This window comes from Triticum dicoccoides, chromosome 1B (genome assembly GCF_002162155.2).
Source record: "Triticum dicoccoides isolate Atlit2015 ecotype Zavitan chromosome 1B, WEW_v2.0, whole genome shotgun sequence".
Taxonomy (NCBI): Eukaryota; Viridiplantae; Streptophyta; class Magnoliopsida; order Poales; family Poaceae; genus Triticum; species Triticum dicoccoides.
The window spans coordinates 640,301,655-640,318,542 of record NC_041381.1 but is presented as its reverse complement, the minus strand read 5'-3'; the positions used below and the strand labels follow the sequence as shown (position 1 = coordinate 640,318,542).

The 16,888-nt window shown below is 45.1% G+C and overlaps 2 protein-coding genes, 4 non-coding genes and 1 pseudogene across 6 annotated transcripts; 6 read left to right on the top strand and 1 right to left on the bottom strand.

Annotated features, from left to right (window-relative positions):
• Window positions 1–5,531: 5,531 nt before the first annotated feature.
• Window positions 5,532–7,313, top strand: LOC119349297 (pre-rRNA 2'-O-ribose RNA methyltransferase-like). The gene has a single exon (XM_037617319.1). It carries the CDS (start codon window positions 5,660–5,662, stop codon window positions 7,085–7,087), a length of 1,428 nt encoding a protein of 475 aa, XP_037473216.1. The 5' UTR covers window positions 5,532–5,659; the 3' UTR covers window positions 7,088–7,313.
• Window positions 7,208–7,294, top strand: LOC119351174. The gene has a single exon (XR_005169701.1). It is a non-coding gene; the product is annotated as a small nucleolar RNA SNOR75 (small nucleolar RNA).
• Window positions 7,314–7,708: 395 nt separating the features above from the next.
• LOC119351515 lies at window positions 7,709–7,790 on the top strand. Its single transcript, XR_005170000.1, has one exon. It is a non-coding gene; the product is annotated as a small nucleolar RNA SNORD18 (small nucleolar RNA).
• Window positions 7,791–8,447: 657 nt separating this feature from the next.
• Window positions 8,448–8,519, top strand: LOC119351563. Its single transcript, XR_005170040.1, has one exon. It is a non-coding gene; the product is annotated as a small nucleolar RNA R66 (small nucleolar RNA).
• Window positions 8,460–9,198, top strand: LOC119350764 (annotated as a pseudogene).
• A 2,406-nt stretch (window positions 9,199–11,604) lies between these two features.
• On the top strand, window positions 11,605–11,716 carry LOC119351579. The gene has a single exon (XR_005170054.1). It is a non-coding gene; the product is annotated as a small nucleolar RNA Z188 (small nucleolar RNA).
• Window positions 11,717–12,092: 376 nt separating this feature from the next.
• LOC119349296 (transcription factor GTE1-like) lies at window positions 12,093–16,157 on the bottom strand. Its single transcript, XM_037617318.1, has 9 exons — window positions 16,013–16,157; window positions 15,494–15,643; window positions 15,235–15,396; window positions 14,408–14,485; window positions 13,464–13,688; window positions 13,218–13,310; window positions 12,826–12,884; window positions 12,558–12,708; window positions 12,093–12,451 (listed from the first exon to the last, which is right to left on the bottom strand). The coding sequence occupies exons 2-9, from the start codon at window positions 15,641–15,643 to the stop codon at window positions 12,287–12,289; spliced, it is 1,083 nt and encodes a 360-aa protein (XP_037473215.1). The 5' UTR covers window positions 16,013–16,157; the 3' UTR covers window positions 12,093–12,286.
• Between the last annotated feature and the right edge of the window lie 731 nt (window positions 16,158–16,888).

The window sequence follows — 16,888 nt, the reverse complement described above, 5'->3', positions numbered from 1 at the left end:
AGATGCACGGGGTCATTGTTGGAGATGCCCTTATGTCATGTGAAGCTTTAGGATACACTGACTTGACTCACTCTCAACCAATGAAGCTAATGGACACCGACAGATGTTGCTTGGTAGGATTTTTTTTTTTCTTCAGGAAAGGCAGAAGCTCTGTCGTGCAATATATTAGATTGAAAGAGAGTTTATGCATAAAACCAAGACAAGGCAGGAGCCAACACATCTTGGTTAGGAAAGGTTGTTGTAACTCTTTTTTTTTAAACACAGTACATATGCAAGCGTTCATATGCACGCGCATACACTCATCCCTATGAACGTACATACGCAGACCCTATCCGTATGAGCAGTTCCGAAAGACTGAGCCGGCATATCATATTGAAATTTACGAAGTCACGTAGGCACCTCGTCGTCGACGGGAACGTCTCCTCTCACTGAATGTGCGTCGCCGGAAATTCTGAAATAACCCAGGAATAAATGTGAGCACCAGGATTTGAACCCTGGTAGGCTGGAAATACCACAATCACTCTAACCATCCAACCACAGGTTGGTTCGCAAGGTTGTTGTAACCCTGATGGGATAGCAAGACTGACTGGTTACGAGGTCAACCTCGAATGACTAGGTTGTCCACCATAAGAATTTTATTTTCGGCAAGGATCCCAATGAAGAACTTGCACTTGGACCCGGTATATGCTTCCCAAATCATTGAAGTGTTGCGAACCAACCTGTGGTTGAGATGGTTAGGTGGACAGTGGTATCCCCAACCCACCAGGGTTCAAATCCTGGTGCTCGCATTATTCCTGGATTTATTTCAGGATTTTCGGCGATGCGCTTTCAGTGGGAGGAGACGTTCCCGTCGATGACGAGGCGCCTACAGTGGCTTCGTAAATCTCAAGATGATATGCCGCCTCAGTCTCTCAGAGGTGCTCATAGGGGTAGGGTGTGCGTGTGTGCGTTCATAGGAATGAGTGTATGCGCGTGTATATGAGCACTTGTGTCTGTACTGATGCTAAAAAAAAATCATTGAAGTGTCATGTGCGTTGTGATGGAGCCTTCGAGTTGAGCGAGGCATGCTGATTTGGATGAATATTTTCCATCCGCCCAATACCAACGGGAACTGGGGTCAGCTGAGAGCGGAGGGATGCTTTGCAGGAGGATCCAGAGGGAGACAAATTCTTGGAGAAGAACTACATTTTGAGAAACCTTTCTCCCCAAGGACCTTGATCCAGGAGCCATTGGAGAGCTGGTTGCCCACGTTTTTAGGTGTAGATTCCCTGTTAAATGTCATTTATGTTGCATAGCATGATGGTTGTTTCTTTAGTTATTTGCAGTAAAATAAATTGTGGTTAGATCACTTAGACTAGCCACAATGATGAGTAACATACACTACTACCTCCGTTTCAGTTTACAAGTCCTGCGCGTATACTTAGGTTATCAATTTTATCATCCTAATATAAACTATATAACACAAAAATTATACCTTTTGAAAGTAGAAACTCCGTAGTTTATGTTATATATTTTTTGTAATATATGACTTGTATTACGTTGGTCAAATTGACGACCTAGGGATACGCGCACGGCCTGTAAACTGAGAGAGAGGTAGTAGTAACATCCACATATCCCTAGACTATGTTACTACCTTCGTAGTGGGTAGTAAGACTAGCCACAGTGGGAGTAACTTCAGCAGTAACATCGAGTCCAACTCAACAAATTTGCTTATGTGGCAGTGAGTTAATGAGGAGAGAGGTAGTTATAGTAACTTAGCTAGTTACTATAACATCACATGTCCCAATTCAATATGAGTCTATAACCTAATAAATGAAGCTTTGCATGTTACCACACTTATGTTACTACCCACTATGAAGCTAGTAACATAGTCTAGGGATATGTGTATGTTACTAGTGTATGTTACTCATCATTGTGGCTAGTCTAACATAAGTGTGGTAACACGCAAAACTTTATTTATTAGGTTATAGACTCATATTGCATTGGGACATGTGATGTTACAGTAAGTGTGGTAAGAGCAAGTACAATAGGTCTAGTCAGCCGGCTATAAGTAGTACCACGTCATCAAAAATCACTGCTGGAGGAGAGAGATGGACCGAAAGACAAGAGAGCGGGCGCTCCAGCTACCGCCAGCTGCAACGCGAGAAACAAGAAAAAAGCAATGCATGCAGCGGTGTGAGCAGGCCCTTCCACCAATCAAAAGTGTATTCTTGCCTCCCTTTACATGCAAACATTAATTAGTACAACTAGTTTACAGCTAAACTATTGTATTAGTGGGCTTTTATAAAGGCTGTATATGATGTGGTATTGGCTTATAGTCAGCAGCAGGCTTTATTATTAACCATGCTCTAAGTTACTACTCCCTCCATCACAGTTTGTTGGGCGTATCTCCAAAACCAGAATTTTTCACAATCAAAGGGAAATAGGACGCAGATCATTAACTATCCTATTAATTGGGGCGCATTAGGCTGCTGAATTACTCCTTCCGTTTCTCTTCCTGAAGCGCATGCAAGTGGGAACATGAGTTGGTTTCCTTCTTTTACTGGACATGGAGGTTACTATGCGTTGGTTTAGCAATTAATTAGGCGCATCTCCTTGACTATCGCAACTCCAGCGCCTTGTTTATTCCTACCAATCGCTACCAACCTTGCGCCCAGAGAGATGTGAGCTACGCCCAACAAACTGTGATGGAGGGAGTATAACTATCTCTCTCCTCATTAACTCATTGTCACATAAGAAAATTTGCTGAGTTGGACTCGATGTTACTGCTGAAGTTACTTTCATTGTGGCTAGTCTTAATATTCTACATAACCTTTATGTGTTTCAGAAAAGAAACCGTGCAATTTTGTATATGTTTTCTTGTGCCAATAGTCCGCTGCATCTTCTGGTCTCTAGCTGTCCGAAGAAACGATTATCATTTATGGAGTAGACAAACGCTGGGCCCACATATCATAGACATAAAGGCAGGTGCTTTAAGGCACCGAAGCATGGTCCGGAGCGGACCAACACCCACACGAGCAAATAAACCAAAGCGACGGTATGCAAATGTGGTGGCCTGTATTGATCTTAACACAACATTTACTTGCATTGTGACAGTACTACCTTGCTCTCTTTTTTTGGCGACAGTCACTAGCTTGCATTGAGACGGTCACTACCTTGCTTCCAGCAGCAGGTTTAGCCTAGCCTCACTATGCATTTGTGAATGGTTCTGACAGTGCGACAGATGGCAAGACATTTAATTAAGAGCAATCCAACAAAGATGCAGTCAGTTTGATCACCTTACTACTGATTTTCATCATCATAATCTAGTACTGTAATAATTTTATTGTGCCGCCAGGCGCCAGCCTTGCCACTACACTTGGTGGGTTGCATGCGTCAGATAAGGGGAAAAACAGAGCAAGTATCATGTTGAATGAACCCAGCTTTTGCTAATTCTTAGTTGGGTGTGATTTTCTACTAATTTAGGGTTCACTCGGGATTGTGAAAACTGGTGGCGGAGAATTAGAAAAAAATATTGTCTCTTTGCTAATTCACACTAGGAAACGATGACTAAAGGTCTGGTAGGATGGACCTAAGTTGGAAGCAAGCCACTTATATGTCATATTCTATAATGCAATAAATTCACATACAACGGTTCAATTTCTAGGAAACTAAAGGAAGAATTCGAACTTTACAAAGTTATTATCCCTGTCTCAAAATATAAGATGTTTTTGTAGCCTCGCGAATCGGTCCTTTTTGCAGTAGGTCGGTAGAGAATGCCCTTTTGTTATATACTACTCCCTCGGTCTCAAAATAAGTGTCAGAGGGATTATCATACTAAAAGCATAACAGCCTTGTGAACCTTTCTCACACAAATTAAAATTTGAACTTACACCCAAACAAAACTTGATCTTATACCTTAAACTATTACATAGTAAATTATTAAACCACTGATTTGGAGAAAATATGTTGGCAGAACCGTTCTAACTAATCATATATTGTTACAAAGATATTAAACCACTAGCTCGGGAGAAAATATCCACGTTGACCCATGGTAGTCAATCTCCTTCCAGGTGGGGCTCAGACTTTGGGATTTCATATCATATTTCTCACCCGTGTTAATAAAATGAAGAGCATCTTGGTCCACGTCTTCACGAGTACAAATGGACTTGCAGAAAAATCTGCTGATGAAAAGCGCTTGACTACCCAGCCCACCTGAAATCGGCACCGAGTGTGCGCCTCCATTGACATCCGCCTCGTAAACCTCCACCTTGCGGGTGAAGTTGATACTGTAAGAAGGCCAATGCAATTGTCGCTTCACCATTAGCAGTTTCCCACGTGACTTAACCAAGTGCCGATTGAGAGTGACCATATCCTTAGGTTCATATGGCACCTCATCATCTAACCAACATGTTGCGCCTTGAAGAATCATGCCATCGCCGGTTTTCTTCCGAAGTTCATCTAAGGCGTGCTCCTCGGGATCTTCATTGCTTGGTACCTCGATATGGGCTTCATTAATATTCGTGACCTTGTCCTTATTGCCCACATCATTGATTCCGGACTCAAAGTCATCATCATCATCACTCCACACGCCGAAATGATAATAACCCGGTGGGTGTCTAATGAGGCGTTCAATGCTAGTAACGGCGGGTATACCATCGCTATCAAAATCTATACCGAGGGAGACAAGGTCCTCCGCCTCCGTGATTCCATATAATTTATCTCCAAGAAAAGCAATGTCAACGATGTAGATGAAGGGGGCAGTTTGTGGCTCAGGCAACCACACACCCTTCCCCGTCTGGATTAAGATGAGAGGGTGATTGCAGTTATTGGTCATGACAGCGATGATGTCAGAAGGTGTTGACCGTAGAAGCACTTTACGGACCATGAAAAGCTCGGAAACATCGCCTATGACGGCATCCAGCTCGGGGAGCGGCACGGTGATACCAGTGAACGGATTGTGCAAGGAGTAGCTACGCATCTTCTTGGCGTCGATGAAGTCGAGGGCGAGCCAATCGTCGGTGGAGCCAATGCATGTTGTGTTGCTGGGCAAGGTGGGGAGCCGAGGCGGCGAGGTGCAAACGGCGTCCGAAGGTGTATAGAACGAGCCGTCTGACATGACAATCCAAGGTAGCTGCCGTGAAGCCGAAAGGTGCATGCGCATAGCCAGATGCCACGAACGGCACACCGCACGGAAGCGAGCTAGATCAGCAAAGACCCAACGACGACGGTAGCTTCGCACCTTATTGAAGTCAGCGGAGAAACCAAGGAGCCGTCGGACTATCGACCACGCCGAGGAGAAGAAGCCTCTCCGTGGAGGGGAGGATACGAGGCGGTCGATGACGAGGTGTAGTACGTCCGGCGGGAGTTCTGACCACGGCGCCGGAGTCGATGACGCCATAGTAGCCATATACTCCTACTTGATTGAGCTCGTAACCTTGGCACGCCGGCGCACATATATAACAGCTCAGTCCGAATTTGGAAGGCCGGTCCTGCATGAACGTGACTCGGACGGACTCCAATGAGCGAACTTTTTACTATTTCCGTGTCTCTCACTGGGCCGACACGATGAGCCTGGCATAGCAAAATCGGCCAGGCCCATATATATCACGCGCTTTTTTTTGTTAATAAAAGTTTCAGAAAGAACCGATCTCAGCGGCGGCCGGCGGCGGCGGCGGCGATGGGCAAGGCGAAGGGAAAGCAGCGGCAGGACGAGTACTACCACCTCGCCAAGGAGCAGGGCTACCGGAGCCGCGCGGCCTTCAAGCTGCAGCAGCTCGACGACCGCTTCCGGTTCCTCCCGCCGGCGCGCGCCGTGCTCGACCTCTGCGCGGCGCCGGGCGGATGGATCCAGGTGGCCGTCGCCCGCGCCCCCGCCGGCGCCTTCGTCGTCGGCGTCGACCTCGTGCCCATCCGCCCCGTCCGCGGCGCGCACTCTCTCACGGAGGACATCACCACCACCAAGTGCCGCTCCGCCGCGCGGAGGCTCATGGACTCCAAGGGGGTCGCCGCCTTTGACGTCGTCCTCCACGACGGCTCGCCCAACGTCGGCGGCGCGTGGGCGCAGGAGGCCACCGCGCAGTCCGCGCTCGTCATCGACGCCGTCCGCCTGGCCACCGCGTTCCTCGCGCCCAAGGGCGCCTTCGTCACCAAGGTCTTCAGGTCTCAGGATTACAGCGCCATCATGTTCTGCCTGAAGCAGCTGTTTGATAAGGTCGAGGTGACTAAACCTAGAGCGAGTCGTGGCACATCGGCTGAAATTTACATCATCTGTCTGAAGTACAAAGCCCCCGCAAAGATTCAACCAGAGCTTCTTGATATCAAGCACCTGTTCAGTGTGGATCCAGAGAAGAGCATGCCTACGGATGTACTTGATCCTAAAAGTGCAAAGAAGAGAACTCGTGGCGGGTATGCGCCTGGAGTCACGGTACTGGAGAAAGTTGGTCTGGCATCAGATTTTATATGGTCCGAAGTGCAGAAACCACGGGATTTTCTGGGTTCTTTTACTAAGATTTCATTTGATGATCCTGCATCTGTGCCTATCAAGGACCATGAGCTCACCACAGATGAGGTCAAATACCTTTGTGAGGATTTGCAGGTGCTGGATAAAAATAGCTTCAAGCATATCTTGAAGTGGCGCACACGCATAAGGAAAGCGTTGCCATCATCTTCGCTGGTTACACCAAAGGTCAAAGATGATGTTCAGCTTTTACAAGAAATGGAAGAAATGGATTCTGATGAAGAACACCAACTGGAGGAGATGCTTGATGAAGCTTATGTGTGTTATGTGACCAAAAAGGGTGAAGAAGTAAAACAAGAACACAAACGAGCCAAGCGAATCGATCCTGATGCTGATGCAGGTTTGTTAGAGGGACGTGAAGATGATGGTGGCAACGATCAAGGTTCTGACAAAGATCAAGGCCAAGAGACCAACCCCCTTTTATTATGTCTAGATACAGAGAAGCCAACAGAAGAGCAAGATTGTAAAGCAGTGGTTCAGTCAGGATGTGTTCACAGAAGCAGGAAGAAGGGAAGGGGTGGCAAAGGAGGCGCCAAGGGAGGGAAAGGGAAGATGGGTGCCGCCGGCCAGAACAAAGGGGGCATGTGAGGGAAAGCTGGGAAGAATGCCGGCGGCAGAGCCCTGCACTGAGTCGAGTTAGTTTAGCAAGGCATGGATGAGTAACTAGGTATTATGTGAGATTAGATCATTTATGTGCATTTTCGTACTTTTCTTTGATGATGAAAGCAGATGATGAGTCTGATGTAATCCATTCTACCAAACCACTTGGACAATTGTGGCATTTGCCTGAGAGAATATTTGCTCCGTCTGTTCCTTTGCCCGTTTTCTCCACTTCTTTTCATATAATTGTGTCGCTGGCACAATGAGGAAGAATTGGTCTCCAATCTATTTGGAGATAAATTTCTCGTACTCATTCTGGATGTCAAATCGGCAGCACACATGCTTTTTTTGAAGAAAGATTCACCTCACAACAGTGTTCTCCTTGTTATCTTATCTCCATGATGCAGGAAGAGAAACAGTTAGTACTCCCTCCGTCCGGAAATACTTGTCGGAGGAATGGACGTATCTAGACGTATTTTAGTGTTAGATACATCCATTTTTAGTCATTTCTACGACAAGTATTTTCGGACGGAGGGAGTACTTACTAGATGCGCAGGGTTTGTTGTTTGTTATGTTCTCTCATTATTTTAGCAAACTTGACAGTAGTTTGGAATATGATGAAGAACAATTGGTCCATGTTTTTGATAATCACGTGATTATTTCCAATGAAACACTCAATGCTTCTGATTCTAAAAGCACAGGATTGACTTACTTTCCATTCTGTTTATTGTAATCAGATTTCGCTGTTATGTTCATTATGTGCACACTACATTTCTGTGTACTGATTAGCTGTATGCATACTTACTTGTATTTGCACTTGATTTATACTGGTTTAGTTTCCTAGTTACATGTATGAGATGAGCATTAGTTCTAAAATCAGCTGTACTATTTATATCAGGCAGATGCCCTTTCTTTCTAGATGGAATGGATCCCTCGTCATGTCTGAAACAAATCTAGTTTAGTTTTTATTCTGTCATTAGGTCGACTATAGCGTGTATTCATGCATCTTTGAGTGTGCCATATACTCAAATGACCTTGTGAAGGGTGTGCTTCATGCAACTTCACGTTGCCTTATACATCTAAAACCCAATGTGGTTGACCATATTGTGGAGTATCCAGTGATTTTGTTTTGGTGCTTTTGACATCTGAACTTTCTTGTGTACTTTACTGAGCTAACCTAAAACTAATCCCACAGGTCCGTTGTTTGCATGCATTGCCCTGAGCAGATAACCAGTTGTCATCAATTTCTTCTAATCTTTCACCTGAACCTATGAGTCATTCTTCTTTGTTGCCAAGTGATATATCTTTTCAGTCCTTATCGCTTAATACTGATATTTTAATTATGGGGTCCTACGATAGCATGAAATCTCTGAGACCCGATTATTCTTCTGATGACAGCCATAGGCATGTTTCTAAGGACCTAACACAAGTTTGTACCAGAGGTTTTCTCAGTAATTTTTAGCATTTGGTGAGCTCGTTTCTGGAGTTTTTTAGCTATCGCAGTGTCATCTGAACCTGTATTTTGCTCACGCAAACCCTATTTTAAAATTATTTTATTGCAAATGTTATATAGGTGAACGTTCCAAAGACCAAGAATACCTACAACTGCAAGAACAAGGAGTGCAGCAAAGCACACCCTTCACAAGATCACTGAGTACAAGAAGGGTAAGGCAGCCTGTCTGCCCAGCGAAAGTTTCGTATTCCACAAGAAGGTATGGCGACATCGTTGGGTGTGATGATCTATTGATCTGCCAACATGGTATATACTGGTATAAAGATTAGAGCCATATGTGCAACGCTATTTTTTTTTACATTTTCAGGCGAAAAGTCAAAACCGCCAGGAAGATTGTGCTGAAGCTGCAGTGCCAGAGTTGCAAGCACTGCTCCCAGCGCAGCATCAAAGATCTGTTCCTTTTCTCTTGAACTAGCATTTATTTTCCTTCTGTGTTGCACTGTCAGCCTTTTGTCTTGAACAATGATGCAGGCATTTTGAGGTCGGTGGAGGCAAGAATGGCAAGGGGAACATCTCTCTTTTAAATTGCTTTCATCTGTCTGTAGCCGTTGTGGTCAAGAACTATCTCCTGCTAAATTTTGAATAGTTCACTACTACCTTTTTCTATATGTTACTATGAGCAACTTCAGAATGCGCACCATCTTTAGGTTGTGTTCGGTTCACATGGATTTGAAGGGGATGGATTTGAAGGGGTTTGACAGGAATTAAATCCCATACAAGTCAAATTCCCCCCAAATCCCCTCCAATCCCCTTTGGACATGGTGTAACCGAACAAAGCCTTAGCTTCTCTGTCCCCCTCTGCTCAATGGCATCATGATTCTGTCATTTTTATTTCGCAGGCACATTCATCGTGCGTTGTGATCCCCAAGCTGAGCTGGCATGTTGGTCCCTTGAGCTTCCAAGACGCAGCAGGGTACTCCAGTGTGTGGGAGGGACAAGCTTTTTCGAACGGAGGAAGTATGTTACAATCGCAGACAATGTGACTGATGTTTCATCGTATCTAAGCTAAGCTTAGATACGATGAAACATCAGCGACATTGTATCTAAGCACGATTTATGGTAAATTGTATATTTTGCAGGACACCATCTCATCTACTATGTTTGATTCTTGTGTAGATTAAACTAAATCTACTATTTCACCTGTCGCCTCTATCATGTTATTAGTACATAGTAAAACATTACTTTTACTCCCTCCGTAAACTAATATAAGAGCGTTTATATTAGTTTACAGAGGTATTTTTTTTAACCGGGCTTTTACCCCTTTCCATTGCAATGAACGGAAATACATCAGTTCCAGAAACATGTTCAGGGGGAGGGAAAGAGGAAAAAGTGAGTTCAAGCACTATCAGGAAACCCACCACATTCGACCGACATCGTGACGAATGCTATGGGGCGAAAACCTGAACAGCACAAATAGTTCGGACTAACCAGCTATTACAGTCCCAAAACATAAGGAGCGCTGACCAAAAGACCCAAACCACAGAGCTGACCCATCGAGCACAAAATGACCAACGAAGTGCAGCATCAGATTCACTCTCCGCTGATCGGTTGTCTTGCAGCGTCACACATCTTCATCAGCTGCATTGTACTTGCCCTGATCTGCTCGGCGCCCGCATGTAGCTTCACAGCATCATCTCCTTGCTGCAGCCCTGTCCAATAAAGCAAGAAAGAACACATGGCAAAGACAATTTTTTCAAATAGCGTTTTGATCAGTTTTTCCTCAAAAGTGGCTCGATTTCGAGCAAGCCAAATGGCCCAGCAGGCAGCTGCAAGGCCAACCGTATAGAATATTTCTTCACCAGGGAGAAAAGTATGGCACCACGCAAAGTACTGCCAGCAACTATTGGGACATCTGTCGGTTCCCAGCTTACAGAGGTACTGTAGTACTCCCTTCATAAACTAATATAAGAGTGTTTAGATCACTACTTTAGTATTCTAAATGCTTTTATATTAATTTACGGAGGGAGTACCTTGCAATAAAACTACCGGCCAAACGACCTGATGAGTCGGCGAACCCAGCAGGCAGCAGCCTAGCCGTTTTATTCACAGGTCCGGTTATGTAAAACTATGCTGCAGCAACGTCGGATTAAAACCCATATGTGGACACAAGTTGGGCAGAGTTGCATGGATGGATCCATGCTCCAGCAACGTCAGATTAAAATCACCGTTCTTGTTGTGAGCCTCCCTTCTTCGTATCTGCATGTTTCTCGCAGAGAAAATTGTTCTGGCTGCCGCAGATACAGAGAAGGACGAGACGATGCTAGCCTTTTGCACGTACATCCACAGGGAAGCAGCATGAACCCATCATTTCTCTGCTTTTTCCAACTTTCAAATTTCCGAGAAACAAAATCGTCCTGAAAAGAAACAGTTTTAAACTTGCGTTATCAACTTTCTTTGTTCCCATCCGTTGAAAACGGCCTCATGATTCTGTCATTTTCTCTCGCCGCCTGTGGTGTGTGCGATCCCGAAGCCGCCACGTCATCCTGATAAGCCGGGATATGCAAGACCCAATCATCGAACGACAGCGAAATCGATCCCATCCGTCCGTGGCCGCTCCGCGAAGCCAGGTGTAATCATGGATGGACCACCCCACATCCACGTGACCCCCGCCTACGTCCACATGCCTCCTCCTCATCTCATCTACCAGCTCGCCCCCTCATCTCTGGCTCCAACCTGTTGTTTCGCACCAAGGAAAAAAAGGCCTCAAAATCCATCTCCCGTCTGGCAGCCTGCTGCTTGTTGATTTCTGCGTAATTGTTATACAGCTTGATTTGCCTCCCTGAGTTCTTATTCCGCTTTGAAATTTGTGATTTCATCTTATTTCGCTGGCCGATTCCCCGTCTTTAGCTAATTAGCTTTATATTATCGTCCGTGCTGCGTGAGTTTCAGTCGTTGTGTTCGTTCCTGACTTGCCTGTGAGATCTCCGATACGAGGCATCTTTTCTTTTCGGTTCAGTTGATGTGTTGTTTCTTCGTGGTTTAATCGATTTCGGCGTGCCGATGATGATGCAAAAGCATCGGTGAATTCTGGATGAATGTGCTCGCGCACGACCAGTGTGCGGCTCTGGTGATATCCACTGCGTAATACTGTCTCTGAGGCACGCATGCCGAAAGCATGGATCCATGCTGCTCTCGAGTTTCGGTTTCTTTTGGAGGGTTATATTTTTCCCCTATCAAGTGAACTCGTGGGCATCTAGACTCGAGACCGGGAAATCAATCACCTCTGTTTTATTCTTCAGTCAGGATTCCTGGTGAATTTCCATGTCGTTCGCAGTGCCAAGTGCAGAGTACACACCGTTAATTTTCTGTAGCAAAACAACATTTTGCCACATTTGATGTTACTCCCTCAGTTCGGAATTACTTGTCGCGAAAATGGATGTATCTAGACGTATTTTAATTCTAGATACATCCATTTCCAAGACAAGTAATTCCGAACGGAGGGAGTATCTTTTTCAAGGAATAATTCTTGTTTCTCAGAGGTGTTCAACATTGCTCTTTATTTTACATAGCTACCAATAGCATGCTACCCATGCCACATGAGACCGGGTGCGACCAAGCATATCTTAGTGCAGATTCATCTTCGTATATATACAACATGTCTTCACACAAGGGAGAACATGGCCCTATTTTCTACAGAAATACCATGAACCATCAGAAAGGCCGAGCCGCTAAGGTTATCTCTTAATCCGTTTCGAAACGGTCTTGGCTAGAGCATTGTACATGTCGCGGCTCCTCTTTGTGTTTTCATCGGTCTTGCCACAGGCCATTACGCCTACATTCGCCTGTTGTTCCAATGCTTCCCTCACAAAGAACTTCAGCCTCCAGAGGGTCGTCTCGCTCTGCACCCGCACACACACATGAAGCATGGTTGGTTAAACATGATAACCAATGTGTGATGCTTGGAGGAGCAGTGCTAGGGGGTTGGTTAGCACAAAGAAACTTTACCTGAGCATCCATGTCAAGGTCCACTTCTTCAGCTGTAGTTTGGAAGCTAGGATTGTCTTGCGCGACCAACTCTAGCGCCTTGTTAAGATCTTCTGGAGACAATTGGCAAAGACCTGCGCCGAGTTTTCTCTTCTCGTCCGTGGTCATTTTCCTGCAATATCAAGAGCTTAGCAAATGTACGACCTTTTTAGGGTCAGCGCGCACACCGCAAAAAAGAACTTGGCAAACAGTCAAATCGATGTGCATGACATGAACAACTAAAACAAACCTGCATCTCTGAACCACCATTTTCTGGAGCTCCTCCAGCTGCTTATTAATCTCATTCAGCTGCAAGACGAGAAAGAGAAGGTACTGAATATCTAACCAAACAAGGTAACATACAAGGGGTTTCAGCACTATGCAATTGGCTTGTGAATATGCAAGGCGTATATTAGACAAGGATGCAGATGCATGTTCAGGTTGGCCACACCTCTTAGTCAAGAAAGGATTTCTTATTGGTACATCAACAGACAAAAGCTAAACAATAACAGAAACACATTGATAAAAAATCTGGGACCTTTTTTTCTAAACAATCTATACTGAACAGGAGCCAGTCAGTATATATAGTGCTTCAATCAATACATACACAATAAAGAGATAACAGTACATGAGAGGGCCGACCTCATTACCAGTATCTTCAGCTAATATTGCAATGGCAGCTTCCGGAGAAATGCTTGTGGTTGGAGCATCATTTGGTTCCTCCCGTTCCCTTTCCTGAAAGAATAGGACCCAAATATATGAATCACCACAACCAAGATCCAGGTAAAGAAACCAACGAAGCAACTCCATCTTATTGATATGCCAAATATAGAGAAACATATCCAAATCAGAACAAAAATGGTAATGTATGTGACTACAAATATCCACCTCGTTCTCAACTTTAGGGAGAAGGTGAAGCCATTTCTCCTCAAATCTCTCAAGTAGGAACTTGGCCATTATGTGAACAGGGTGACCTTGAACATTGTACTTCATTGCATTGGTAAAAACTAATCTAACATCAGAATATATTTCTCGGACACTGTTATATGTGGTACTTTCCTTCCCTTCCATTTTGTTTCGGATGGTCGAGAAATCCATAGGTTTTGTTATAATCTGCAAAAGTAGAAACCAAATATATGAATCACCACAACCAAGATCCAGGTAAAGAAAACAACGAAGCAACTCCATCTTATTGATATGCCAAATATAGAGAAACATATTTGCTAACAACTCAGGGGCTCCATCAAGTCGAAGTACTCCCTCCGTCCGAGAATACTTGTCATCAAAATGGATAAAAAAAGGATGTATCTAGAACTAAAATACGTCTAGATACATCTCCATTTATCCATTTTGATGACAAGTATTTCCGGACGGAGGGAGTACACTAAAGAAGGTAAATAACAAGTCTCAAACCAATTAATAGTTATATAAGAAACAGATAGCCTAATATGTCAGATTTTCCTTCTATAGATTAGGGGTGATTACAGTATTTGGAGTTCCAAGCAATGGTTTTCAATTTCATGTACACGGAAGAAGGCAAAACGTAGCGATAAAACAAATAAGGGAGGATTTACAGTATTTGGATTTCAAAGCATATACAGGATTATGTTTTTCCATGGAGATAGAAAATATTCTAATAAAATGCAACAACATGTCAATTGAAAGTATGTTCGAGACAGAAAAGCACAAATCCTGCAGCGACTCAGGAGTATGGTGATATCAATAAAACCTGCTTTCTTTTTTCAGATCCTGATTGCTTGCCAACATCAGGTAACACAAAAATATAATCAAAACTGATTTACATTTAGACCAAAATGTACTGGCAATATTACCTGGTGATAGTCATCAAGTTGAAGACCTACGACGTCTACCGGTTGCAAAAACGGCTGTGCCCATTCATGAGATGTAATCTGGAAGAAAATGAATATAGCAAAGAAGATCAAGTGCCAAAATTTGCAAAGATCAACAGAAATCTTTTCATAGGGAAAAGAGAAATCACATTTTGTGATTTTAACTGCAGTAGCTCAATACGAATTCGAAGGTGCCCAAGAACCATTAACTTTGTATTGAGTATTAGGCCGTAGAAAACTAGATTAAAAAAGGTTGTCCACATATAGTGGTTGAATCAATTTCAAATACACTACCAATAAAAAGCTGCTTTTAAAATTCACACAAGGAATTGTTTACGTTCAGATGATCTCATTTGGCACAAGCGCAAGACCAATTTTTTAGTCTTATCTCATGCACTACACTATAAGACCAGAAATAGAGAATGGAGTACCAATAACAGCCCAAAAGAACTAGATTGTATGGTTTATCCCTGTTCATGGAAGCAAACACAGATTTGGGAGTGTTCGAAACTTGAGACAGAAAACTTGTTTTTCCAGCAGAAATCTCTCTTGCTGGAAAGAACAGAAGCATATGTGCTGGCAATATCTACAAGCATCTAGGTCGCCATATTTATCAATAAGATCTGTGAGATAGAAAAAAGCACTGTAAATTGTTCTAAATTAACATGCCATTTACAAACTTAGCACCAAGCCGACTTTGTAGAACATGCTCCAGGATGCAAGAATATAGCGAACATGACTACACAAGCAACAACATAAACCGACATAATAAATCATGGGATAAAGCATAGCAGAAGAAAGATCATCACCTGGCGAATGATACCGGCAAACTGGCGCATGAGGTCGGGCATCCCATTGCCGTGGCTGTCCCTGGCACCGTTTGCCGCGTACCTGCCGCCAGCCTTGCGCCCTCCACTGCTGTGCTTCTTGGAATTGTAGAACCCTACCACCTCGTTCACCCTCTTCTCGAGCTGCAACACACATGCCGCACCAACCAGAGTCAGTCCTGCAGATCACTGCCGAGGCGAGACGGAGTTTGGTACCGAGGTTAGGAGGGGCGGGGGTTACCACGTCGGTCTTGGAGAGGAGGTCGTCGACCTGGCGCCGGAACGAGTCCACCTCAGACACCTGAGGCCCATCGGCAGCGGCGGCCGGCGGCTCCATCAGCGCCGGATTAGACCACGCTCCCTCCACTGCGGCCCCTCGCACCGCGGTCATCTAGGGTTGCGCAAGCGAAGGAAGAAATCAGTCAGTAGGAGGACCACATACATCCCCATTGGCTCTCCCCCTCTCTAATTTTTCTCGCAATTCAGCAGCACCAGCACCCAAACCCTAACTCAATAGCAGGTAGAATCAGTAGCGGCCCCAATCGCAAATCAGCAACCCACCCACCGAGAGCACCCCGTCTCTATCTTCCCGCCGCTCCTACCTCACGGAGCCCATCCCCACAGCAGAGCGGCAGCGGCGGCGGCTGGCAGATCCGGCCAGATGGCGCGTGGCGGCGGTGGATCCTCGATCAAATCGTCCCCCAAGTCCCCAAACCCTCTCTCACTCTCTCTCTCTTGGGATAAAATCGAGAGGACCTACCTCTGGTGCCGGCGCGTGATGACGAATTCGCGGCGGAAGGTGGCGCGGCGCGAGGAGGTAGGCTTCGGCGGCGGCAGTTGAGCTTTGGAGGATGCGGAGCGATAGACTACGGGATGGACGACAGCGTTTTTTTCTTATGGATCACGGTTTTTTTCAGGGCTTTTTGGGTCGCGGCTGAGGCGTTCGAGGCGGCCTGCGTTCCTTTACGCGGCCCATTTAGCGGCTCCCTTTAATTAAGCTCGCCTGCAAGCGTAGGATATACGTATATCCTATAAATTAATTAGTACCACATTGGCAGCTGAGTACGGCCTAGACCGGCATATAGACGCACCACCCAGCCGTCGCACCCGCCGAGCGTGGTGGCGCACGCTTGTCACTCCGGCCTCGGAGGGCTAAAGGGGGCTTTTGGCATGGGTGCCGTTTCGTGGGCTTATTTATACGAAGAAAGAGGGAATAACACAGGCAGGAATGGGACACCGCAAGCATAATATACCTATACCATTGCGTTCCTGTGCACAAGCAGGCGCGCATCTCCGGGCCGAAAGGCCTGGACGGGCATTTGTGCTGCGGGGTTCACGCCCCCGGCCATAGCCCCCGTGGGACTGGCCCACTTAACTCAGACTGCCCGCCCATGCCAACTCCTTTTTTCATATCGGATCTTTTAAGACATCTATGTTCTTCGTCAACGTCCAATGATCGTCATAATATATGAACATATTTAAAATAATAAAATAATATATATAATACCACATGGTAGTATATGAGATATGTGGGGTAACTACCATGGGGTGGTAGGATGAATTTTCCATATATATATATATATATATATATATATATATATATATATAGAGAGAGAGAGAGAGAGAGAGAACGGCT

Excerpts from the sequence above, each read along its gene's own strand:
- LOC119349297 (XM_037617319.1), top strand. The coding sequence starts at position 5,660 with ATGGGCAAGGCGAAGGGAAAGCAGCGGCAGGACGAGTACTACCACCTC.
- LOC119349296 (XM_037617318.1), bottom strand. The coding sequence starts at position 15,643 with ATGACCGCGGTGCGAGGGGCCGCAGTGGAGGGAGCGTGGTCTAATCCG. Across the intron at positions 15,397-15,493 it reads TCCTCTCCAAGACCGACGTG|CTCGAGAAGAGGGTGAACGA; the intron begins GTAACCCCCGCC and ends TGTGTGTTGCAG. Across the intron at positions 14,486-15,234 it reads TTGCCGGTATCATTCGCCAG|ATTACATCTCATGAATGGGC; the intron begins GTGATGATCTTT and ends ATTTTCTTCCAG.